The 25,777-nt window shown below is 33.1% G+C and overlaps 3 protein-coding genes across 5 annotated transcripts; 2 read left to right on the forward strand and 1 right to left on the reverse strand.

The window, feature by feature from the left end:
- Positions 1-4,278: 4,278 nt before the first annotated feature.
- Positions 4,279-10,000, forward strand: LOC112017185 (pentatricopeptide repeat-containing protein At1g80270, mitochondrial-like). 3 transcript variants are annotated; one of them, XM_065770612.1, is made up of 4 exons: positions 4,279-4,458; positions 5,329-5,890; positions 8,490-9,726; positions 9,838-10,000. In XM_065770612.1, exons 1-3 carry the CDS (start codon positions 4,424-4,426, stop codon positions 9,714-9,716), a joined length of 1,824 nt encoding a protein of 607 aa, XP_065626684.1. In that variant the 5' UTR covers positions 4,279-4,423; the 3' UTR covers positions 9,717-9,726; positions 9,838-10,000. The 3 variants fall into 3 exon arrangements, with proteins under 3 accessions (XP_065626684.1, XP_065626685.1, XP_065626683.1); XM_065770613.1 differs by having other exon boundaries at positions 9,845-10,000; XM_065770611.1 differs by having other exon boundaries at positions 8,490-10,000.
- Positions 10,001-11,263: 1,263 nt separating this feature from the next.
- Positions 11,264-16,173, forward strand: LOC112017200 (pentatricopeptide repeat-containing protein At1g80270, mitochondrial). The gene is made up of 3 exons (XM_065770614.1): positions 11,264-11,433; positions 12,232-12,793; positions 14,763-16,173. The coding sequence occupies exons 1-3, from the start codon at positions 11,399-11,401 to the stop codon at positions 15,987-15,989; spliced, it is 1,824 nt and encodes a 607-aa protein (XP_065626686.1). The 5' UTR covers positions 11,264-11,398; the 3' UTR covers positions 15,990-16,173.
- A 5,882-nt stretch (positions 16,174-22,055) lies between these two features.
- Positions 22,056-23,466, reverse strand: LOC112017174 (cytosolic sulfotransferase 15). Its single transcript, XM_024049629.2, has one exon. It carries the CDS (start codon positions 23,420-23,422, stop codon positions 22,415-22,417), a length of 1,008 nt encoding a protein of 335 aa, XP_023905397.2. The 5' UTR covers positions 23,423-23,466; the 3' UTR covers positions 22,056-22,414.
- Between the last annotated feature and the right edge of the window lie 2,311 nt (positions 23,467-25,777).

Below are 25,777 nucleotides of genomic sequence, written 5' to 3' on the forward strand. Positions count from 1 at the left end.
TGTAGAGTATATAATAATTGCAATTGTTTGTCTTTCTAGTGGTATTTGCCTTTTAGTTCTTGCTCCAAAATATGGTTGTATGCATCATCTATTGCTGATAACCATATACAGTTTTACTTATGGTCTAGGACTAGGAGGATGAACAATGGGATGATAGGGGATTAATTTTGGGGTAAGAAAATGTGCGCTCTTAATCATTCTTTTCAATCAAAATTAAATCCTAATTTGATAGTTGTAGTTGAGAAATTTCAACCATAAATGCCTCCGTTGGAGATACTAAGAAGTGTCAACTAGTTGGATTACAATGCTCTTAGCAAAAATTCTAAAAATGTTAGTTACAATTTTTTTTTCATAACTTGTTACTTAAGAAACTATGGTTGATTCAACATTCCTTTCACATAAGCTCATTATTAACAATTTAACATCATTGTATTATATATTAGTTATGACATGTTACCTTAGCTTTTCAAAAAAAAAAAAAAAGGGGGTGCAATTTTTTTTTTGATGATTCAAAATTAATATTGTATATTTGTATAGTTAATGCTATGAATTCAAAATATAACTAAAAGCATTCCCATCAGTTTAACTAAAACATACAACATTTAGTTAAAAAAGAAGAAGCTAAACTCACCCAAAACTTCCTCACATCAACCTCATCATTTTGTCTCCCAAAACTTAACAACAAATAGTGACCTCAATACATCATTTTGTCTCAACTAGTTGAGAAATTTTGACCATAAATGTCTCCATTAAAAATATTAAAAAATGTCAACTAGTTGAGCTACACTACTCTAAGCAAAAATTCTAGAAATGTTAGTTACAATTTTTTTCATAACTTGTTACTTAAGAAATTATGGTTGATTCAACATTCCTTTCACATAAGCTCATTATTAACAGGTTAACATCATTTGTATTATATATTAGTTATGACATGTCACCTTAGCTATTCTGGAAAAAAATAAAAAAAGGTGCAATTTTTTTGTTGATGATTCAAAATTAATATTGTATATTTGTATAGCTAATGCTATGAATTCAAAAAATAAGTAAGAGCATTCTCATTAGTTTAACTAAAATGTACAACATTTAGTTAAAAAAGAAAGAAGAAGAAGCTAAACTCACCCGAAACTTCCACACGTCAGCCTCATCATTTTGTACCCCAAAACTTAACAACAAATAGTAACCTCAATACATCTATGGATGTAGTTGTTAAATGTTTTCGTTGGAAATACTAAAAAGTGTTCACTAGTTGAGCAATAATACTCTTAGCAAAAATTTTAGAAATGTTAGTTACAATTTTTTTTCATAACTTGTTACTTAAGAAATTATGGTTGATTCAACATTCCTTTCACATAAGCTCGTTATTAACAGTTTAACATCATTTTGTATTATATATTAGTTATGACATGTCACCTTAGTTATTCTGAAGAAAAAAAAAAGGTGCAATTTTTTTTGTTGATGATTCAAAATTAATATTGTATAGTTGTATAGCTAATGCTATGAATTCAAAATATAATTAAGAGCATTCTCATCAATTTAACTAAAATGTACAACATTTAGTTTTTTATTTTTATTTTTATTTTTTATTTATATATATATATATATATAATAAAATAAAAAATAAAAAAATAAAAAAACCTAAACTCACCCAAAACTTTCACGCATCAACCTCATCATTTTGTCCCCCCAAACTTAACAACAAATAGTGACCTCAATACATCTATGGAGCACTGTTCACTTAATACAACCAAATAAAAATCTTATTTTATTCACTCCTTGGAAAAGATGGGTTAAAAATATATAATTGAGGAGAAAGAAAATAATATTAAAATAGAATAGTAATAGAGTATTGATGCTAATGTAATTGTCTGTAAATAGTAGATTAGTTAAACTAACAAAAAAAAAGTGAGTTTTTTAAAACTAATTTGGTCTAATCCCTGAGGCTGATGTGAATCTGTTTTGGCCTACTTCTTGTTAAATAACCAAAAATTAGCAGAAATTAATGTAGATGATTTGACTTCAAATCTAACTTTATGAGAAACTAACTTATAAAATTATACCACACGTACAGTCTCAGTTATAAGAAATTGATTACAAAAAGATAGAGACGAACGTGTCTACAAGCACGAATAGTATATAAAACAATGTCAAAACTTTGAATCCTTGAAAATTGAACTTAATTAGAAGTTATTTATTTGCGATAACTACGAAGTAACACTCAAAGTTGGCCTTGCTTTAATTAGACGTATACCACTTTAATTAGGCAAAAAGTAGTGATAAACGATAATATCTAGAACCGATATAGGATTTAACAGTTAAATTTTTTTACATAATTGGATGGTTGGAGACTAGAGTTTTGAACTTTGGATATTTTGTTTGAAGATGTTAAGAAGTGCTAATTGAGATATAAGTTTTTGGCAACTCAAATATTTTTTTGGCATCACTAACTCGAATACATTAGAAAACTAAAGGTATATCTAGTGTCATATCATTTAAAAATTTAAATGATGCAAAATTATATACACAGTCAAATCTAACAAATAAAATCTTAACCTTGAAATAGAGTCTCAAAACTATTGTTAATACTATTGATACCAAATTAGTAATTGCACGCAAAATATATATCAAAAGATTACAGCCACAAGAGAATTTCCTTTTCTTAATTTTTTTTTTTGAAACATTGATGACTAAGTATTAGAAATATGTGGTTAAATGATTAAATTTATCATATCCTAATAGCTTAAACTTTTGAAAGAATCGGTAATTTAATATGACATTAGAGCATGAGATTCTGAGTTCAATCATTGTCTCTTTCACTTTATCTTCCATTTAAATTTTCACGTGTTAGCCTCACTTATGAAAAAAAGGTAATTTTGGCCTACACGTGAGAGGGAGTGTTAGAAGTATATGGTTAAATGATTAAAATTTTAGAAATATGTTGTTAAATGATTAAATTTACCATATCTTTATAGTTTAAACTTTTGAAAATAATTGGTAATTTAACAGTAAGCATAGGTGACTTGAAATTTAGGTGAGCGTGGAGAATATCAATCTCAAGTTTCTTATATACCGTTGATAGGTGGTGATGTTGGAAATCTTAGTAAGCCACTTGTCCAAACAAAGAGCTTTGAAAGACTAGCAAGATGTAAACACTCTGTCAGAAGCACCAGTGTAGTCTTTGGAACTTTGTCTAATCTCCCCCAATACTCAAGTCAAAACTCACGGAAGAAAATAGAAAATTGTAAAGTGTATTATCTATTCTTGGAGAGTGTATGACTTGAGATTTATATAGGAGTTGTTCTGAACCACTCCCTCCTTGATTCTCTCCTATTATCCTTGATCATGGTGCTATGGGAGCTATATGACATTTATGGGGGTCACAAATCTAAGGATTGGAGCCCATGATTGCAAATTGTGAGATGGTGGGTGTGAATTTCAAGCCAAAATTCATGTATCTTACCTACCAAATTGAGGTTTAGCCTAGAAGAGCTATTTCCATCAATAAGCTTTATCAAATGAAGCTCATCTAATTCCAAAAGCAATTTACTCTAACTAGAAAATCAACTAAAAATTTGATTGTAAATAAATAGCTCCAACTTTTTATATCTGTCCAATGTGTATAAAAATTGTATCAGTGATAAATCCATATAAAACAAATATTATTTCAATTATAACTTGTCATCTTATTATGTTATAAATTTTTTTTTAAAAAAAAAAATAGTTTTGTGCCTAAAAAATTTGATTGTAAATAAATATCCCAAACTTTTTATAACCGTTCAATGTGTATGAAAATTGTATCAGTGATAAATCTATATAAAACAAATATTACTTCAATTATAACTTGTCATCTTATTATGTTGTAAAAAAAAATGAAAAAAAATAGTTGTGTACCTAACATTTGGATGATATATGAAAGAAAAAAAAAATGTAATCAATATAATTCTACATGCACGATCAATAAAATAGTAGGAAAAATCAATTACAACTTGCCAATTAGTTGTGGAATCAGTATTTGAATGTATAATGGGTTTAACTAATCAAGAAGAATGGAGGCCTTTACTTGTAAGGCCCAAGATTTCAGCCACCTAAGCAAATCCAGCCCAGCGGTCTTAAATTGGGCCTAAATAAACCTCTTATGCCAGGCCACACAATACCTTTTATCATAGCTGAACAAACTGGGTGGGCCATGTCCAACACTTTCTGGCCCCAAGCTGTGAATCACATTCTCAGGAATCAAGCTTGACCCAGATGATATTTGGTCCCAATCAACATAATTCTCAGCTTTTCATCCTTTAAAAGAAAATGAAAAAAAATGTGGGTTTAAGTCTGCAGAGAAAATTAAAGAACAGGGTTTTAGGCTCAGTTCAGTTACCAGTATCTAGTGGGTGTGTCCTGTCTGTGTCTGGATTTATCTCCCACCCTGATCATGTGGCCACTCCGCAGAGCCTTTCACACTCTCAGGTAACACTCTTTCTCTCTGAGTCTGATATATAAACAAATGGGTTTGCCTGCAAATTGAATATTTCCTCTTCTTTACTTGGTTTTTTATATTTTATATATCAGTGAGTTCAAGTTGTTTCTTTTAATATATGTCTAAAATGTGATTTCACTACCCAATACATGTATCTTTTGACCAACTATTAGAAAAGTTTATAAATTTTCTCATTTTGTTGCAGTTGTTATCCTTTTTATCTTATTTTCTTAGTCTTTGGTTATTTATTAATGTTGGTTTTGGGTTAAGTAAGAGTGTAAGACAAGCACATTATAGCATCATGTTTTAACAGAATTGGATGGAAGGCGTGAATTGAATAAATTTGAAGATTAGAGAACTCAATTGAATGAAAGTAAAGTTAGAGGCTTGAAATGAATTCCAACCAATCTTAGAGGGTGCAATTTGCATTTTAGCCTTGAATTTATATAGCAATGACCTGTTATGCTGTTTGTGATAGCTTTATAATAACTTCACTTCTTTAGCAGTCTAAATTATTTGAATTTATTTCTTTTATTATTAGGAAACAACGGTATTGCCTATTATTTATTAATGTTGGTTTTGGGTTAAGTAAGAGTGTAAGACAAGCACATTATAGCATCATGTTTTAACAGAATTGGATGGAAGGCGTGAATTGAATAAATTTGAAGATTAGAGAACTCAATTGAATGAAAGTAAAGTTAGAGGCTTGAAATGAATTCCAACCAATCTTAGAGGGTGCAATTTGCATTTTAGCCTTGAATTTATATAGCAATGACCTGTTATGCTGTTTGTGATAGCTTTATAATAACTTCACTTCTTTAGCAGTCTAAATTATTTGAATTTATTTCTTTTATTATTAGGAAACAACGGTATTGCCTCGAGGCTTCAAGGGCTTTTTGTGCTAAACTGGAAACATCAAGTAATGTTAGAGGAGACAGAGCTAGCATATGCTACCCTGCTCACTTATTATTGACTAGATTCCTTTCAGTGAAGTTGTTTCATGACACACCTATTCTTGAAGGAATCTTTGTGGGAAGCCATAGTCTTTATTCAGAGGCAGATGCAAGAAATAGTGGTGATAACCTTGATGTGGAAGGTGGGGTTTTAGAAGCTGAAACACATGCTGCAGTTGATGTAATTGAGGATAGTAATGCAGATGAAGAATATGGGGAAAAATTAGCTTCAGAACCAGGGTTTTTGCATGATGATTTGTCTGATGCTGAGAAAGGTGTGGTTGGTGAGGACTCACACAAGAAAAAGGCTTCTTTGGAGTTGTGTAAAGCTATAATGGATGCTGCAAGCCACTCTGTTGCTGGTGTTCTTGGTAAGTGGTTTGAAGAAGGGAATGATTTGAACAGACTCAGTATTTCTAGGATCATTGTTATACTTCGGAAGTGTAAGATGTATGGCAAGGCATTGCAGGTGCTATTTCTTGATATTTCCCTAAATAAATTTTTTATGCAGTTTTTCATAAATTAGTAAGTTCTTGTCTCATGGTTTTGCTGAAAGATTGAAACACATATGTTTGCCTGTACTTTGCCTGTGACATTTTTGTACCTCTCAAGGTAAAATGAAGACATAATTTTCATGTTTGTCATTGTTTATCCAGAGGTTATCCAGCATCAACTTGGTAGGTACTAGCTTCAAATTAGATATATTGCAATACTAATAATGTTATTGATTGATGCCTCAGGTAAGGAATATGTATTCCTCAGACAATAGGAATTTTATTAATAAATGCCAATGAGTTGTAGCTCAAAGGGCATTTTCTTCTCTAAAAGAACTAGGTGAAACTTGAGGTTATGGATTCAAGTCTACTGAGTGTGTGTAAAACTACCATATTTTATATAAATTGTATATAATATAAACAAAATTTAATCATATAAGTAAGAAATGACATTAAAAATAAAAGTTATATTTTACATATAGTAACTTATTATTCTATAATATTAATTATTATTTGATATTATAATATATCTCATATTTATTTATAAATGAACTGTATACGTAAATGTATCTAGTAAAATAATTTAGTTGTATGAATCTATTATTTAATATTGTATAATAGTTGATGATAGTCATTGATATTAAATAATCTAACTTAAATAATTTATATACTCAAACCATGTTTATGCATTAGTGTGATATACTTTGTTCACAACCAGCCCCAAGTTCGGAAAAAGGGAGGGTTGTGGTAGGTTTATGGCCATCATAAAATTTAGTCACTTTTTCATAAACGGATTCACTATAGATACATGTTGGTGCATCTCCTAAGAATGCATGTGATTGACTTTGATTAGTCTACTGAAGATCCATAGCCAACTCCAAAATTTTGGTACAAAGGCTTGTTGTTGTCATTGTATGCAGTCAAACTATATATGATAAGATAATATTTACTAATTCTAAAGTTCTCTTCCAGATTTCTAGTACTGCAATATAAAATAGAATAAAATAAATGAATAGGAATATCAATTTTATCCCCAATAATTCTGATTCATAGTAATGGGAATTTCTACTCTTGCTTTCTATCATCTCAACATACTAAGAAATGGCTAAATGTTTAATGTTGAGGCAAGATCCCCTAGTGTGTTTTCTCTCTCCTTTCTTCTTCTTTTCCTCCTCTGTGCACTGTTACTCTTCATAGCCAAAGAAAGCCCCTTGGACCTCTCTCCTTCTTTCTTTACATTCAAACTATAGCCCTTCTCTTATATACTTCGAAACCCATATGCCTAAGTTCTCCCAATCTTTTAGCCATTAAATAAGCCAATAATGCCCTACCTTTTTATTTTTGATATAGGGGTGGGGAGATTTGAACCCTGGTTCTCCTAATAAAGAAGACTAGGAAATGCCACTGAGCAACAAAGTTCTTGGCCAATGAAGGTCAGTCAACTAGCATAAAACCCCTTTTTCCCATAATCCCTAGCCATGAACCACAAATTTCCCAAACTCCAGACCACCATAAAACCATCCCTGGGCAGGTTTCCTAATCCGTTCTATGTCAATAGCTTGTTCTTTTTCTCTCAAATCATTCCCCCCCATTCTTTTTCTCTCAGCGCTGCCCGCACCCCCCCCCCCCCCTTTCTTTTGATATAGGTAAGTTTTGGACGCAAGGGGAGATTTAAACTAGTGACCTCCACTCCATAAGGCATAGTTGCAGCTGATTGATGTGTGCCCTGTTGAGGTCACATGTCAATAACTGGTTCTTGATGTTATGCAATGTAAGTGGGCCTGTTTGGGTGAAACATATATTGAGATTAATTGATTGGCTGTTTCCCTATATTAAGATCATATGATCTGTGGTGGTTGTGCACTTGTGATTTATTAGACTTTGTCATGATATGATGTCAAAATGCTTCAAAACAGTGGTGGTAGGAGATAAATGCAGGTTTTGTCATGTGTTTGCAAGATTAGGATGATCCAAATCTTTGCAAGATTATGTTATTAGCCTATGTTTTTGATAATGTAAAGTTCAGTTGGGTTGTGTGCAAGAGGTTTTCCACTGGAGTTAGTTCAAGCCCTTCTGCTTGATTGTTGGTAGTTTTCCTTCTTTCTGTTCCCTGTTTATATTTATCTAAGCCAAAAAATAAAAATAAAAATAAAGGATTAACCAAGCCATCTGGTCATTGATAATCCCAAGGTTAAATATGATGAAATATTTCAAGACAGGTGGAAATGTCGGCTTATGGATGAACTAAATTCTTTCATATAAAATTGATAGTGTCCTTGGTTCACATATGCTTAGCCAAAAGGGGGACACAGGAAAATATAATATGCTTAGTTCTATCACAAAAGTGGTTAAACAGTTGATGGAAAAATATGTTTCCCTTGATTCTCAAGCCTTGATAAATAAAATTTTGGTTAATTTTAGCTGCTGCAATCATGATATTATCTTATTGATTGTAAGAATACGATGAAAGTAAAGCAGGATATGTGGAAAACATTCATGTAGCTGACCTATGTAGTCAGGATTAATGCTAGATTGCATCTCAAACTTTTTATCAAAATCTATTTTATTTTGCAGTTCTCAGAGTGGTTGGAGACTAATAAACAACCTGACCTTTACGAACAAGATTATGCTTTTCGCCTTGATTTGATTGCTAAAGTACATGGTATCCAAAAGGCAGAGAAGTACATTGAGAAAACTCCCAACCACTTCAGAGGCGAATTAGTATACCTAGCCCTCCTAACTTGCTGTGTCCTTGTCACTAACATGAAGAAAGCAGAGACAGTGTTCAAGAAAATGAGGGAGCTAGAATTTCCAGTCACTGTTAATGCTTGCAATCAAATGATCATCCTCTACAAGAGGCTTGACAAGAGAAGGATAACCGATATCTTGTTGTTAATGGAGGAAGAAAATCTCAAGCCATCTCTCTTTACTTACAGGCTCTTACTAGACGCCAAAGGGGAGTCCCATGACCTTGTAGGGATGGAGCTGTTGTTTGAGAATATGAAGGCTGAAGGAGTGCTACCTGACATATATGTTTTAACTGTCTTGGCTAAACATTATATATCTGGGGGTTTAGTAGATAAAGCTAAGACTGTCTTGAAGGAAATTGAAGAAAGAAAGCTAAAGGAAAGTACAGAGGTGCGCAGAGCATTGCTTCCTCTCTATGCTTCTCTTGGAAACTCTGATGAAGTGGCTAGAATTTGGAAGGAATGTGAATTGGATCTCACGCTGAATGAGAGCATTGCTGCTATAGAAGCATGGGGCAAATTGGGCAAAGTTGAGGAGGCAGAAGCAGTCTTTGAAATGATGCTTCAGAGGTGGAAGAAACTCTCTTCAAGGCCTTACAATGCACTCTTGAAAGTTTATCTGAACCATAAGCTTTTAACTAAGGGGGAGGAGTTTGTGAAGCGGATGGGAGATAGCGGGTGCTGGGTTGGCCCTTTGGCTTGGGATGCACTGGTGAGAATCTATTTGGGAGCTGGGAATGTGAAGAAAGCTGACTCCATTTTGCATAAGGCAACTCAGCAGCACAGGGTGAGACCACTATTCAACACTTACATGGCTGTCATGGAAGAGTACTCAAATTTGGGTGATATACATAATACTGAGAAAATGTTTTATAGAATGAAGCACTGTAGACACTCTGGCCAACTCAAGCCATTTGAGATTCTGATTCGAGCGTATATCAATGCTAAATCTCCTGTTTATGGGTTTCGAGAGAGGATGAAGGCAGAGAACATGTTCCCAAACAAAGCATTTGCACAACTGTTGGCACAAGTTGATGCATTCAGGGAAAGATAAAGCAAAAAAGGTATTAGATTTGCCATATTGATGAAAGGTTGACTTTCCTAAAGTTTGCAATTTTAAAGTCTTTTTTTTGTAATAAGTAATTTTAACAATTTAATGTCTTAACTTGTGTAAGTGAGTAGGTTTGTAGGAGGGAAGTACATGGAACTGGCTCAGTTTTTGATTATGGCTGATGTAATTCTTCAAGAAGTGGTTGATAGTTGATACTGGCATCTTTCACTTCTTATTTATTATTGAATTCTCATAATCATCCAAACGAGAAGACAGATTATGGACAAGCTGGCATGAACTTTGTATTGCAATGGTAGCACTAGAAAATCAGGGTATGCTGTAAACAGAGAGGTGACAGTTGATTTGAATGTGATGCAAGTCAATGGGAGCTGCTGTACTTCCAAGGAAAGTAACATCAGAGCACCAAGAGAGTAGCGAATTAATGTACATGAGAGCACATTTTAAAAGAGTAGTTAGATCTGAAGACTTCGAGACACACTACACAATCAATCCTGATGGCAACATTGGCCCTGAACTGAATTTCATTTTTGTTGGGATATGATATGAAGTCTTGAAACATGTGGCCGCCTAACTAGTCTGTTGAGAATCTATATGGCTGATTTTTGGGACTAAGCACAGTTGTTGTATGACATGAAATCTGTAGGTACATGATTGAGGTGGTGAATGTGTTTTGCATGCAAATTGTTAAAAAGCGTTTGTGTTGCATGTTAAAGTGCCAAAAAGGTTTTTGATGAAAGCGTTGGATCCAAGAAGATATTGCTTCTCTAATAGGACATGTTGTCTTTGGGAACTTTGGAAATTAACCAAACCCTATGTATAGAATTGTATCTTTTGGAAACAGTTAATTTTTTTTTTTCCTTTGTGAGATTTAAAGTAATGTGTCATTATATAATATAATTTAAAATTTACGAAAAATGGAATCTTAAGATTTTCTCAAATTCAAAGTACGGTTTTACTAACGTATGACTTAAGGGCATACATTAGTAAACTATTTTAGATAATTTTTTATGAGAAAATGACTAACTTTTATGATATATATATTTTTTTTTTATAAAATTTCATAGCATATATTAACCAGACCCTTCAAAGTAAATGAAAAAATAAGATACAACACAATTAACACTCCTAAGATTTGAGTTAATGTTAGCCAGGTTTAAGACTTTTTAAAACTGATTAACTTGGTCCTTATTCATAGTGAAAAAGAGAAGAAAATGAGTAACGATTTAGGAACCAAGTTGGTCAGTCTTGAAAAGTCTTAGACCTGACTGTTATTTGCCCAAACCTTAAGAGTGTAAACTGTATTCTACCCAACTCGACTATATTAACAGGAGTGACCTATATAAGATTTAACAGATAATTCGGAGTACTAAATATTTGTGGTATCTACCAGCCAAGATTGATAACAACATAAAAACCATGCAAATAAACCAGCCCACTAGGCCCATATCCAACACTTTCTGGGTCACCCCCTGCATAACATTCACATATTCATATTCATATAATGATACTTGGCTCCTCAATCAGCCAAAAAAAAAAAAAAAATGAAAAAGAAAAATGTGGGTTTCAAAAGAACAGGGTTTTAGACTCAGTGACTAGTAAGCAGCAGGCTTGTCCTGGGATTGCAAGGGTTTTATGCTTATCTCCAACATTCATCATCAGTCATCATGTGGCCACTCCGTCGAGCTTTTCACCCTCTCAAGTAACTCTCTCTCTCTCTCTCTCTCTCTCTCTCACACTCACACGCACACACATACACAATCTGACATGATCATACACAAATGGGTTTGTCTGCAAATTGAAATTTTTGTTATCTTTTTCTCTGTTTTGTTATTGCTACACAGTCAAAGATGTTTCTTTTAATATTTGTCTACATGTGATTTCACTACCCAATACCTGTATCTGAGACCAACCATTACAAAATTTTCTAATTTTCCTCATTTTGTTGCGTTGGTATCTGTTTTATTATTATTTAAATTAACGTTGATTTTGGGTTAACTTAGACAAGCACATTGTACCATCATGTTTTTCACTGTATATATAGAGAGCATAGCCATGGTGGTTTTGTGGGAAGTGAGATTCTGATGATAAAATTATGGAGAATTGTCATTAATAAATAGGGTATATGCTATTTTTTTCCCCTTTCCCCTTGGCTCAAATTTCATATTTTATGTGTCTTATTAGGCTCTTAAACAAAATTAGTTCTTAGTTTATAATTTTATTCACAAAATAAAGCATGAACATTTTGCCTCCTCAGGTCTTGCTTCCAACTTTGTGTATGTGGGTGGGTGTGTCATTTGAGAAAAAGTTTTTACAATAAATAAACATCTTCTTATGATTTTGAATTTATATAGCAATCACCAGTTATGCTGTTTGTGATAGCTTTCACTAACACCCATGTTATCCCACTAAGTTTTTATACCATTCCACCCTTTGCTTATAATATAACTCCACTTCTTTAGCTGTCTAAATTATTTGAATTTCTTTCTTTTATTGTTAGGAAACAACGGTATTTCCTTGAAGCTTCAAGGGTTTTTTGTGCTGAACCGGACACATCAAGTAATGTTAGAGGAGACAGAGCTAGTATATGCCACCCTTCTCACTTATTATCGACTAGATTCCTTTCGGTTAAGTTGTTTCACCACACACCTATTCTTGAAGGAATCTTTGTGTGTAGCCGTAGTCTTTGTTCAGTGGCAGATGCAAGAAGTAGCAGTGATAGCCTTGATGTGGAAGATGGGATTTTAGAACCTGAAACAACCTCTACAGTTGATGTAATTGAGGATTGTAATGCGGATGAAGAAATTGGGGAAGAATTAACTTCAGAACCAGGGATTTTGGATGATGATTTATTTGATACTGAGAAAGGTGTGGTTGGTGAGGAATCTCACAAGAAAAAGGCTTCTTTAGAGTTGTGCAAGGCTATAATGGATGCTCCAAGCCACTCTGTTGCTAGTGTTCTTGATAAGTGGCTTGCGGAAGGGAATGATTTGAACCGACTCAGTATTTCTAAAATCATAGTTAGCCTTCGGAAGCGTAGGATGTATGGCAAGACATTGCAGGTGCTATTTCTTGATATTTCCCTAAATAAATTATTATGTATTTTTTTTTTTTTCATTTTTTGTCACAAATTATGAAATGCATGTCTGATTTTGCTGAAATGCATATGTTTGCTTGCACTTTGCCTGTGACATTTTTGTACCTTTAAAGGTAAAATGAAGACATAATTTGCTAGTTTGTCATTGTTTTATCCAGAAGTTATCCAGCATCACCCTGGTATGTGCTAGATTCAAATTAAATATATTTCCCAAAAAAAAAACAAAAAGTTATTAATTAATGCCTCAAGTAAAGGATACATATTCCTTAGACTAATTGCATCATTAGGAATTTCTATTAATTGATGCCACTTTGTTGTAGCTCAAATGGAAAATCTTCTCCATGGAATGAGGTGAAACTTGAGTTTGTAAATTCAAGAGCTACTGAGTGTATGTGTAACCTACCATATTCGATATAAACTATATATAATATAAACAAAATTGAAAAATATAAATAAGAGATGACATTAAATTCCATACATTACTCCGATGTATGAAATTTGGTGTTGGTGTGCTTGATGTGGTTAGTTTGGAAGGAATGGAATAAACACGAGTTCGAGGATATTGCGCGACCTCTTGATCACTTGAATTTCATGTTGATTTGTGCTTTGTTTGATTGGTCTCGGGCATTGGGCTTTACACATTGTACTTCCATTTTTGAATTCCAACATTTTGTTAGATCTTCTACTTGATTTCCTTGTAATTGTTAATGGTACTTTATGTTCATCATCGTGAACATAGAGTATTTTTTTCAACTTTAATAAAACTATTATTACTTATAAAAAAATGGTAATTTATATTTACATATATTACTTTATTATTCTATGAGAAATGATACGTCCACAGCACTATTGATCCCTAGTAATGGAAATTTCTACTCTTGCTATTATTGAATTGGCATACTAAACAATGGCTAAATGTTTGTGTTGAGGCAAGATTGCCTAGCATATTTTCTCCTTTCTTCTTTTTCTTCTCCTTGACATTGGATAAAACCAAAACTTAATGCAACACAAAAATCAAAGAACAGAAAATTTAAGGATAGATAACTAAGGAATCAACATTTTGGCTAGCTTTGAGTCAACACCAAGTAAGAGAACAAAGTTCTAGGAGTCAACACCTAGGGGTAGCTCGAGTCAGCACTAGAACATTGAAAGGAAAATTCCAAGAAAAATTTATTAATCTATCAAACTGTAAACAAAACTGAATCATGGGTTCTTTAAATAGAGTTCCAAACTTATTATCCTTGTAGGGATTGAAATAACGTTACTACTCTAAAAAGAATTTAAACTCCTAAACCAAATACAAAAAGAAAATAACAATTACATAAAAGAAATCCTAATTATTATATGATTGGGCTTAGTAGGCTTCATCTGTAAGGCCGCAAGCTAGGTCATCATCTTTTTATGTCTATGCCCATATGTTTGCATTATTGGAGGCTATATCTTTTGTCCGCACCACTCCAACTACTCTTCACATCCAAACCAAAGCCCCCTGGACCTCTCTCCTTCTTTCTTTAGGTTCTAGCCATAACCCTTCTCTTATAGGTGAAAATGTCGGCTTATGGCTGAACTACTTATATAGTTCTACCAAAAAAAGAATGAAGTCTTATTACTCCTTAGTGCACTTATGACTTAGCCAAAAGGGAGAAAAGAAAGAAGATAATACCCTTAGTTCTATCACAGAATTGGTTAAACAGCTGATGCAATAATATGTTTCCCTGGATTCTCAAGCATTGATAAATTTAAATTTGCTTACATTTAGCTGCTGCAATCATAATAATAGCTTATTGATTGTAACAATGATCTGCAGCAAAGACAATATCATGAAAAGTAAAGCAGGATATGTGGAAAAAGATTCATATAGCTGACCCTATGCAGTCAGGATTGATGCTTGGTTGCATTTTTAACCTTCTATTAAAATCTAATTTATTTTGCAGTTCTCAGAGTGGTTGGAGACTACTAAGCAACATGACCTTACTGAACAAGATCATGCTGCTCGCCTTGATTTGATTGCTAAAGTACATGGTATCCAGAAGGCAGAGAAGTACATTGAGAACATCCCCAAGTATTTCAAAGGTGAATTAGTATACCGAACCCTCCTAACTTGCTGTGTCCATCTCATTAACATGAAGAAAGCAGAGGCAGTGTTCAAGAAAATCAGGGAGCTTGAGTTTCCAATCACTATTGATGCTTGCAATCAAATGATCATCCTCTACAAGAGACTTGACAAGACAAGGATAGCCGATATCTTGTTGTTAATGGAGAAAGAAAATCTCAAGCCATCTCTCTTTACTTACAGGCTCTTACTAGACACGAAAGGGGAGTCCAATGACATTGTAGGGATGGAGCAGTTGTTTGAGACTATGAAGGCTGAAGGAGTGCTACCTGACATACACGTTTTAGCTGTCTTGGCTAAGCACTACATATCTGGGGGTTTAGAAGATAAAGCTAAAACTGTCTTAAAGGAAATTGAAGAAAGAAAGCTGAAGGAAAGTCTTGATGTGCGCAGAGTGTTGCTTCCTCTCTATGCTTCTCTTGGCATTTCTGATGATGTGGATAGAATTTGGAAGGAATGTGAATTGGATCCCAAGATGAATGAGTGCATGGCTGCTATAGAAGCATGGGGCAAGCTGGGCGAAGTGGAGAAGGCAGAAGCAGTCTTTGAAATGATGCTTCAGAAGTGGAAGAAACTCTCTTCAAGGCATTACTCTGCTCTCCTACAAGTTTATGTGAACCATAAGCTTCTGACTAAGGGAAAGGAATTTGTGAAGCGGATGGGAGATATTGGGAGCTGGGTTGGCCCATTGACTTGGGATGCACTGGTGAGGCTCTATTTGGGAGCTGGGGACGTGGACAAAGCTGACTCCATTTTGCATAAGGCAGTTCAAAAGAATAAGGTGAGGCCACTATTCAACACTTACAAGGTTGTCATGGAAGAATACGCAAATCGGGGAGATATACATAATACTGAGAAATTATTCCATAGAATGAAGCAGTCCGGGTACAATGGCCGACTCAAGCCACATGAGATTCTGATCCGGGCGTATGTCAATGCTAAAGCTCCTGTTTATGGGTTTCGAGAGAGGATGAGGGCAGAGAACATATTCCCAAACAAAGCATTTGCACAACGGTTGGCACAAGCAGATCCGTTCAGGAAAAGATAAAAGCAAAAAGGTATTAGATTTGCTTGATTGTTGGAGATTGACTTTGCTACAGTTTGCAATATTAATGTCTAAGTAATTAGTAGGTTTGTAGGAAGCCAGTACATGAAACTGGCTCAGTTTTTTAAACTATGGCCAATGTAATTTTCAAGAAGTGGTAAAAAAAAATTTGTTGAGTCTTATTTAACATCCAATTCTCATAATCATTTTGTATTTTGTGGATAAATTTACCATGTTTAGAGGAAGAATTAGATATAAGTCTTGATTAAAAAAAAAAAAAGTACTAGAACTACTGTGGTGCAGTATAGGTTTTGCATGAACTGCTCAAGAGAAATGGACAACTGCAAAGAATACCAGCCTAAAAGAAAAGCATGTTTATGGTCCTTTATATGTCAAGGATACCAGACATGCAATAATGTTATAAATGATACTGAGAATCAGTTTGCTTCAAAAACCCTTGGACCATATCTAACTGAAAGTGACAAAAGGGTCAGACACCATTTCTTCTCCTATTTGTATTTCCTTTGGCAATGCCAAATTATAGCAGAAAATCACCAGAGATGCTCTGGGAAATGATACATAACCGGTTGTTTGAACTGTATTTTAGTCTTTTGTGAAATGAGAACAAAAGCTATTTTGCTGACATGTATTTGCCATGAGATCGAATTATAGCACGTGCTTGAAATGTAAATTTTACCTCCATATATTCAAATTTACATTACAAGAGGGTAATGTAAGATACATGGGTCATAAAACTCCAACTACAAATCTTTGAAATCTAATAAAAACGTATTGATCCTCTTATGTTATGGTCGTTAGAATCGTTATTCTTTTAAAGTTTTATTGATAATCAAAGTTTCTAGTACCATTGATCCTCTTAGAGGATGAGGGTATTTAAACTTTGGATGTTTCCATTGAAAACATAAAAAAAGTATGAAATGAATAACAAGAATCTTGGCACAATTAACCATGTTTGGATCAATCCATATTTAATAGTCAAACTAGCATAACCTACTTTATTTTACTTTTGATTATAATGGAGTACTCAATGGTGACCATATGATTATATGGCCTACCTTATGTTTAAACCTGACCACACAAGCTTTTAGAGGATTACCACTCTATTTGAGTCATCACATACAATGGTATGATTTTAAGAAAACTTTATGATCACATGTTGAAGTATTGTTTGAACTTAAACATATTAATTTTTTTTAATAACTAGTTACAACAATGAAATGGGCAATTTGAACTAGAGTTACAAGACTCTTGGTACCATTAACCATGTTTTGGACCAATCCATATTTAATAGTCAAACTAGCATATATCAATAACATAGTGCTTCATTATAGAAGTTACAACAACCTACCTTATTTCACTCCTGATTTTAATGTAGTACTCAATGGTGGCCACATGATGATATGGAGCTACCTAACATAATATTCATTATCTTTAAGCCTAGCCATACAAGGTTGAAGGATTATCACTCTATTTGAGTCATCACATAATGACATACTTTTAAAAAAACTTTATGATCACATGTTGGAGTATCATGTGTGTGTGCATATATATATATTTTTTGATAATTAGTTACAACAATGGAAGAGAGGGATTTTAACCTAAGATACAAGACTCTTGGCACTTGACTGTGTTTTAAATCAACCCATATTTTAATAGTCAAACTAGCATATATCAATAAGGCAAGAGCGCTTCATCATAGAAGTTACAACAACCAAGCTTATTTCACCTTTGATTTTAATGGAATACTTAATGGTGACCACATGATTATATGGGGCTACCTAACATAATATTTATTATGTTTAAGCCTGGCCACACTTTTAAGTCATCACATAATGACATGTTTTTAAGAAAACTTTATGATCACGTCTTAGAGTACTGTCTAAACTAGAACATATTAATTAACTATATATAAATTTAATTGAATATCATCTGCACCTTTTCGTCTTACATGCCAATTAGGAGAAGCCATACACCTAACAGTGCAAAATTGCACAAGCCAACCACATGTATTGCTTACCCTAAGTGTCTCAAAGAACACTTTGAATGGCAAACCAGAACTACCTAACTTCCCCCATGACTTAGGCCAATTGTTCCACAATCCTAGGGGACAAATAACAAGTTTTTGATCTACCACCCAGTTTCCCACCTCACCTATAATAACGAGTTTTTGTTTTCAACACATTATTTTTTGTTAGTATAAATTTCTTTGTATGGTGGGCAAAGAAAACTTTATGATCACGTCTTAGAGTACTGTCTAAACTAGAACATATTAATTAACTATATATAAATTTAATTGAATATCATCTGCACCTTTTCGTCTTACATGCCAATTAGGAGAAGCCATACACCTAACAGTGCAAAATTGCACAAGCCAACCACATGTATTGCTTACCCTAAGTGTCTCAAAGAACACTTTGAATGGCAAACCAGAACTACCTAACTTCCCCCATGACTTAGGCCAATTGTTCCACAATCCTAGGGGACAAATAACAAGTTTTTGATCTACCACCCAGTTTCCCACCTCACCTATAATAACGAGTTTTTGTTTTCAACACATTATTTTTTGTTAGTATAAATTTCTTTGTATGGTGGGCCAAATGTGGAAGTAGAAAATAGGCAAAATTATACTGTTGGTTCTTAAAGTTTACCCTATGAGCGCAATTAGTCCCTCAAGTTTCAAGTGCCTCAAGTTTCAAGTAAGTACTATTGGTCCCTCAAATTTAAAACAGGAGTGCTATTAGTCCTCTTGTTAACTGCCGTTAGTGTTATTATCTATGTGGCTAACGGAATAGTGACGTGGCATCTTTTTTCTGACATTAAAATTTATTTTTATTAAAAAGAAGAAAAATAGATTTTACATGTATTATATGCCATGTAAATTTACTTTAAAATAAATTTATACACACATTTTTTACTTAATTAATTCATTCATCATTATGTTAAAAGCTTAAAAATAAAAAGTCTCCCCGTATCTCTCTCGTCTTCTTCCCCCTTATCTCTCTTGTCTTCTTCCACTGCCATCTGTTGGCAATGCCCAAAATTAAACTCTAATCTAGTTGGTTCATTTGCACAATACCAAAGATTACATTTTTAGTCAGCAATGAATATTTCAATATCAAATTACCTTCTTCTCAAATTTGAATGTAATCTAAATCTCCCCTTTAATTTCAATTTCACTGGGTTTCTAATCTAAATCTAACCTTAATCTTCTTCTCAAATCTAAATCTAAGTGTTCACGAGGCATGATGAAGCCATATGGAAAATGAAAAAAGAGGAACAGCTCCATACATAGGCATATACATCCAAATTCAGACCCTATTTGTACTAACGTACTGCAATTGTTTCAAATACAATTGCTTCAACCAAAAAAGAAAAAAAAAAAAAGATAGAGGATTCAATGACAGTTAAGGACTAAAATAGAAAACCAAGAATGGTGTTTGAAAGTTCAAATACTAAACTCATATTCGGTATGTGAAAGTTCAAAAACACCCAACACCCAGAAAAAATCAACACTATCAATAAACCCACTCTCGCCTTTTTCATCCTCAAAAAAAAGAAAAAAAAAAAAAAAATCTAAAATCTAAATTCTCAAATAAAGCAAATGGAACTCATGGCAAAGTAGATGATCCGGCGAAGGCAGAATGGAGATGAACAGTTAGCTTACATTTAAATTTTGAAAGTTTTTATTTTAAATCCTATTTTTTAATTAAAACTAAAATCTGACCTGTAAGTTTCTTTTTAAAAGAAGCTGCCAAGCCATTTTTGTAAAACATTTGTAGTAAATAGTTGCCATGTCATTGTTACATTAGCCACATAAGTAATAACACTAATGACTATTAACAAAAGGACTAACAAAAAAAAAAAAAAGATAGAGGATTCAATGACAGTTAAGGACTAAAATAGAAAACCAAGAATGGTGTTTGAAAGTTCAAATACTAAACTCATATTCGGTATGTGAAAGTTCAAAAACACCCAACACCCAGAAAAAATCAACACTATCAATAAACCCACTCTCGCCTTTTTCATCCTCAAAAAAAAGAAAAAAAAAAAAAAAATCTAAAATCTAAATTCTCAAATAAAGCAAATGGAACTCATGGCAAAGTAGATGATCCGGCGAAGGCAGAATGGAGATGAACAGTTAGCTTACATTTAAATTTTGAAAGTTTTTATTTTAAATCCTATTTTTTAATTAAAACTAAAATCTGACCTGTAAGTTTCTTTTTAAAAGAAGCTGCCAAGCCATTTTTGTAAAACATTTGTAGTAAATAGTTGCCATGTCATTGTTACATTAGCCACATAAGTAATAACACTAATGACTATTAACAAAAGGACTAACAGTACTCATGTTTTAAATTTGAGGGACTAATAGTGCTTACTTAAAACTCAAGGAACTAACTGCGATTATAAAGCAAATTTTAGGGACCAATAGTGTAGTTTCGCCTAAAAAATATCATATGCAAGCTTGACTTTAATACACTTTTTTTTTTTTGTTGATAATTTGATAGTTGGAGCAAAAAGATTTAAACTCTAAATGTCATTGTTGAAAATACTAGAAAGTGTTAGTTAAGTTATGATTAATCCACATCCTTTCAAATACGTTTTGTTTTGTTTTATTTATTGAATAGTGGAGCACTCATTTTTAGACTGAGATTTAGTGCAATTAGCAGGAGTTATTGCAGCATAATAGTACTTTCAATTACTAAGATTAAAAGAAAAAATGAAAAAACTTTTAATTTTAGTTTTGTGATCAAAATTTTTTGTGACTTTTACCTTGTTAACTTTTTTCACTCACATCAAAATGGTAATTGCATGGTGCATCAAAAGCTCCCATTTTTACCATGAAAAGGAAACTCTTAAAATACGAAAAAAAAGTGTTTCTATCCTTGTGAGTCCAAACAGTTTGGATATCATTTTCATCTGCCAATAATCAATTTCCAAATATGATATATCATGTTGGTAACGGAAAAGTACCTTTTAAGTTGGAATCTTTAGTTCCTTTTAGTTATATTGTCCATATTACTCCAAGTAAACAAATCTAGAACTTAGTAATAGCATGTTTAGTTGTTTACCCAGTAAATCTACTCATTCTGGCAATGAGTCAGTCAGTTCAACTGAATGACTCAGTTCTGTTCTGACAAGATTTTGATGTGATAAAATGAGTTTTGAGACGGTGATTTGAAGACAATAATGAGTTTTTAAAATAATAAATAATCCATATTACTAGCTACTCTTTAATTTAGTAGTGTAGCTTTTATTTTATTTTTATTTCATTTCATTTTATTTAAAGAAGAAAAAGAAAAGAGTCAAATCAACTTTCAATCTTTCAGTGTACACGGACCATGAGAGTCCAACCATTTCCATCACAGATCAGATGAGGTACTTTAATTGAAAATTATCGTGGTTAATTAGGTTCTAAAAAAAGTAGTTAATGTGTTATCAAAAAAAAAAAAAAAAAGTAGTTAATGGGAACCGTAGTTAATGAATTATTTTAGAAGAAATTTAATATTATTAATAGAAAATATAAAAAAATTGTCAAAAAAGAAGTCACTTTTTTCTTTTTCATAAAAAATTTTTAAAATTTTTTTTAAACTAATATCTTTAGGCATTCCTTAACTTTTCTCGTTAATATCTAAAGCTTCTCTTATCTTAAAATTAACTCCAGTTCAATTCATTATTTGACAGGCGTCAATAAGAAAAAGAGTGCTTCGACAGAGATATAGACCACAAGGTCGACAATCCATCTTATCCTTGTTGGATTTAAAATTATTGCAAATTTTACTATGAATATTTTACAAATTATTATATCAATTTTTAACACAAAATAAAATAATAATCAATAGTTTTATTTATTATTTTGATTTTTATTTCTATTCAATTTGTAATTTTTTTAATATTAAAATTGATAACATAATCCATGATCTAATACCAAACATCACACTCCTTATATTTGAGTCTGGCTACATGAGGTGGTAAAAACAAGCATCAAATCCTTTTATTTGATTTATCAAAAACTGAAATGCTTTCATTAAACAACATGCTAATTCCATATTTGTACAAAAGAGAAATTTTCTTACAACATGAGGAGTACAATATTGTTCGAGTTGAAGAACAATTTAACCGCATGTGAATTTATTTGAACAATGACTTCACCTTTCTATCCTGCATGGAAAGGACAAGTCATATAGATAATAATGCAAATTAAAAAACAAAGGCTGACAACACCTGCGAGTAATGCAAGAATGCAAGAAACACACATTTTTTACAACTACTTTATATGAAATATTGTAATTGGACTTTCACTTTAGCATCGTTGATTCCATTTTCATTACACGCCAGCGATAATAATTTGTATCAACAATCGTGAAAGATATTGTGTCTCTAAGCTTATTGATTATTACTTGCCAGTTCTAAGGGAACACTTTGAATGACAAACCAGAACCACCTAGCTTCTCCTCCACGACTTTGGTTAATTGCTCCGCCATTTTAGGTGATAGATAGTTTACCCAATCTCCCACCTCAGCCTTCCTAAACAAGTTTTTGTTTTCAAAGTTCTTAATAGACTTGCCAGCTTTGTTTACCTCCAACTCCTTCAAATTCTCAAAACTACAAAGCTTTGCTATCTTTTCAACACAGCCAGCTCTCTCTTCCTCCAAAGAAAATGGGAACCCAAGAAAATCAGCCAACTTTTTCAAGTGAAAACTAACATCCTCTTTCATGTCCTCATATTTCAAGAACAACACCTTGTGAGGTCTCTCTATGCTCTCTTTCCAGTACCCCAACATGTGGTCCCAAAATGGACCAAACCCAACAATCCCTTTACAATACATTTCAAATGCATCCTCTAATGGCATTGGGGCTTGAGCTTTTGGTATAATTTTGTTAGTGTAATGCCACGAGGAGACAAAAGTATCAAATGGGTTTCGGCAAAGATAAACAACCCTACTGCTAGACTTGTTGATAGGATTAGCCAAAGAAGCAAATGGAACATGAGTGCCAAAAAGTCTAGGTTGTGGAAGATTGGAAAGGTCAGGAAGTTGCTCATTTGCATAAAGCTTGTACTCAAAGAAAGGTACAAGATCATGGGGGTTGTAAGAAAGCAAAGGGTGGTTGTTTGAGATTGGAAAACGCTTTCTATTCACAATAGCAAAAGCCAAGGCTTTTAACCATGTGGTGCCTGATTTTGGTATAGTAGCAAATACTACATCTGTGTCACATGCTAGGAAGTGCTTTTGGAAAGAAACTGTAGCTTGAATCTCCATTGGCTGGCACCAAAATCCTTGGTACTTGTAGAGATAAGGGGTTCTCCATCCTTTTTCTTTTGGAAGAGAAAGAAGAAGTTCCTGGCTTTCATGGCTTAGCTTTTCTCCTTCTCGTGCTTCTTCTCCATGGTTTTTTGTGTAATGGGTGAGAACCATATTGAAGTAGTGTTGGTTGAAATATTGGCATGAAAATCAACTCACAAAGATCACTTCTTTATAGTTGCACTTCATCACTGTCTTTTTTTTTTCTTTTTTTTTTTCTGTCAGAAAATGAGGTTTGGCCATAAAATCAACTCACAAAGATCACTTCTTTATAGTTGCACTTCATCATTTTTTTTTTTTTTTTTTTTTTTTTTCTGTCAGAAAATGAGGTTTGGCCATTTCTACCACGTTGAGCACATGCATAACAAAAGTTAAAGCCACAAAAGCCATTGTGGGCCACAACTTATCGAGCCTGTTGCGCCTTAGATAGACATGTTGCTGAAAGTTTCCTAGTTCTATACGTCCACCTATGGGGGACCTTTCTTTTCTCAAAAAGGAGAATCTAATTCGTTTGTCCCACACTATTTTGCATGAAGAAAATGCAATTTTATATGAATGCTCCTTTCAATGTAAAAGATTTTGAACTTTTTTTTTTATAGGAAAGATTTTTAACTATAAACTAAAATCAACAGCATAGAAACATATTGTAACATTGAAATTATAGATTTTTTGCTTCCTTGTCCTTGTTTAATTGCCTCCACTCATATGTAAGTTATTACAACTCCATAGGCTTTAAGGCCTCTATATAGGCCACAAACAAATTTTACTAGTTCTCATTATTTTGGGTTTTTTTTTCTTCATCCATGGACTTCTTAAATGTTGCATGCTCGCTCATGTGAACCTTGCATCTCCATGTACATGAGAATCTCGAGCCACACCATTCTTTTTAATATAGCACCCATGAAAATATTACTTTGTTGGACATTTTTCTAAAGATCATTTAATTTGTATGGGTTCCACGGGCTTACCTAATACAATTCACACTTGTACAAACTCCAAGCATATGCATCCCGTCCCGCTCTCTCATGTAAGTCCTTACCTCTCTGTGGGCTTTAAGACCTCTATATAAGCCACAAAATTTTTTTACTAGTTCCCCATTATTTTGGGTTTTCTTTCTTCATTCGTGCATCATCCATGGACTACTCAAACGTGCTTGCTCACCTATGTGAACCTTGTATCTCCATGTCCATGGGAACCTTGAGTCACACCATTCTTTTTGATATAGCACCCATGCCAATATTACTTTTTTGGACATTTTTCTAAGATAATTTGTATGGGCTCCACAAGCTTATCTTGTGTGATGCACACTTGTGTGGACTCTAAGTACACGCACTTTATCCCACTCCAACTAAAAGGGATTTCAATGATCTTGCCACTTTAATGCACACCAAAATTGGCTCTAATACCACTTGTTTGGCAGATAACACCTTAGGGAGATTCTAATTGAGTAGCTAATATATATAAATATATCATTTAACCAAAAGTTAAGTGTATGGGTTTCAGCCTAGTTATATTATATAAATTCTTCAATGAGAGAAGGTGGCAAAGTGTCAAAAGTGTGTTCTATAATAAAAATCATTTTCATTACTAAGCTTGCAAAAGTTGTTGTTGTTGTTTTTTTTTTTTTTAAAGGAAGAAAGGGACACAGTTAAACAACATCCAATGAGGTCTATGGAAAGTAACAAATGAGGATAGAGAAAATCAGTTATTAATTAGGTAAATAAGGTGGAAATCCTTAATCATTTAATACTATTTTTTCAACTGTTGGATCTATTAAAAATTTGCAGTACAAAAAATGTATAACTCTTAAGAAATTACACCATGTGCAACTCTCTCTCTCTCTCTCTCTCTCTCTCTCTCTCTCTATGTGTGTGTGTGTGTGTGTGTGTGTGTGTGCAATCATCAAGCAATCCAATCCAATCCAATCCAATCAATCAATCAATCAATATATATATATATATATATATAAAAGCAAAGACTTTACGTGAGACAGCATAAGATTTTGCCATGTAGCGCACTCTACGAAGAGAATTGAAATACTCTTAAACCACATCAGAGATAAGAACAATTTTAAAAATAAAGACTCTTTATTTTCTTTAGTTCAATATTTCAAGAATACTTTTTCTTACATTTTTTATTCAAAGTTTTAAGACTACCATTTGTTTAATTTGGTTCAATATTTCAAGACTTTTCATTTCTTTCACACACAAAAAACTTTTTTTATTTCCATTCACACTTTTCACTTCTACTCCTTTATATATAGAAGCTCATAGCCTTTTATGTCATCCCATTTAAAATACACTTAAACAAAAAATGATATTATTTACCTTCAACCCTTCACCTACATAACTCCAACATTGTAGTACTATTTGTATCTAGCCCATATGAGTAGGCTATGACCAAGGAAGAAGACTTGCGTTTTTTATTCAGCGATGGTAGCTTATGGTTTTTATGTTGATGTCTGACATT

Source organism: Quercus suber, unplaced genomic scaffold, assembly GCF_002906115.3.
Source record: "Quercus suber isolate HL8 unplaced genomic scaffold, Cork oak 2.0 scaffold_33, whole genome shotgun sequence".
Taxonomy (NCBI): Eukaryota; Viridiplantae; Streptophyta; class Magnoliopsida; order Fagales; family Fagaceae; genus Quercus; species Quercus suber.

Coding starts and splice junctions, on each gene's coding strand:
- LOC112017185 (XM_065770611.1), top strand. CDS start 4,424: ATGTGGCCACTCCGCAGAGCCTTTCACACTCTCAG. Junction 4,459..5,328: donor AGAGCCTTTCACACTCTCAG/GTAACACTCTTT, acceptor TTTTATTATTAG/GAAACAACGGTATTGCCTCG. Junction 5,891..8,489: donor TGTATGGCAAGGCATTGCAG/GTGCTATTTCTT, acceptor TTTATTTTGCAG/TTCTCAGAGTGGTTGGAGAC.
- LOC112017200 (XM_065770614.1), top strand. CDS start 11,399: ATGTGGCCACTCCGTCGAGCTTTTCACCCTCTCAA. Junction 11,434..12,231: donor CGAGCTTTTCACCCTCTCAA/GTAACTCTCTCT, acceptor TTTTATTGTTAG/GAAACAACGGTATTTCCTTG. Junction 12,794..14,762: donor TGTATGGCAAGACATTGCAG/GTGCTATTTCTT, acceptor TTTATTTTGCAG/TTCTCAGAGTGGTTGGAGAC.
- LOC112017174 (XM_024049629.2), bottom strand. CDS start 23,422: ATGGTTCTCACCCATTACACAAAAAACCATGGAGAAGAAGCACGAGAA.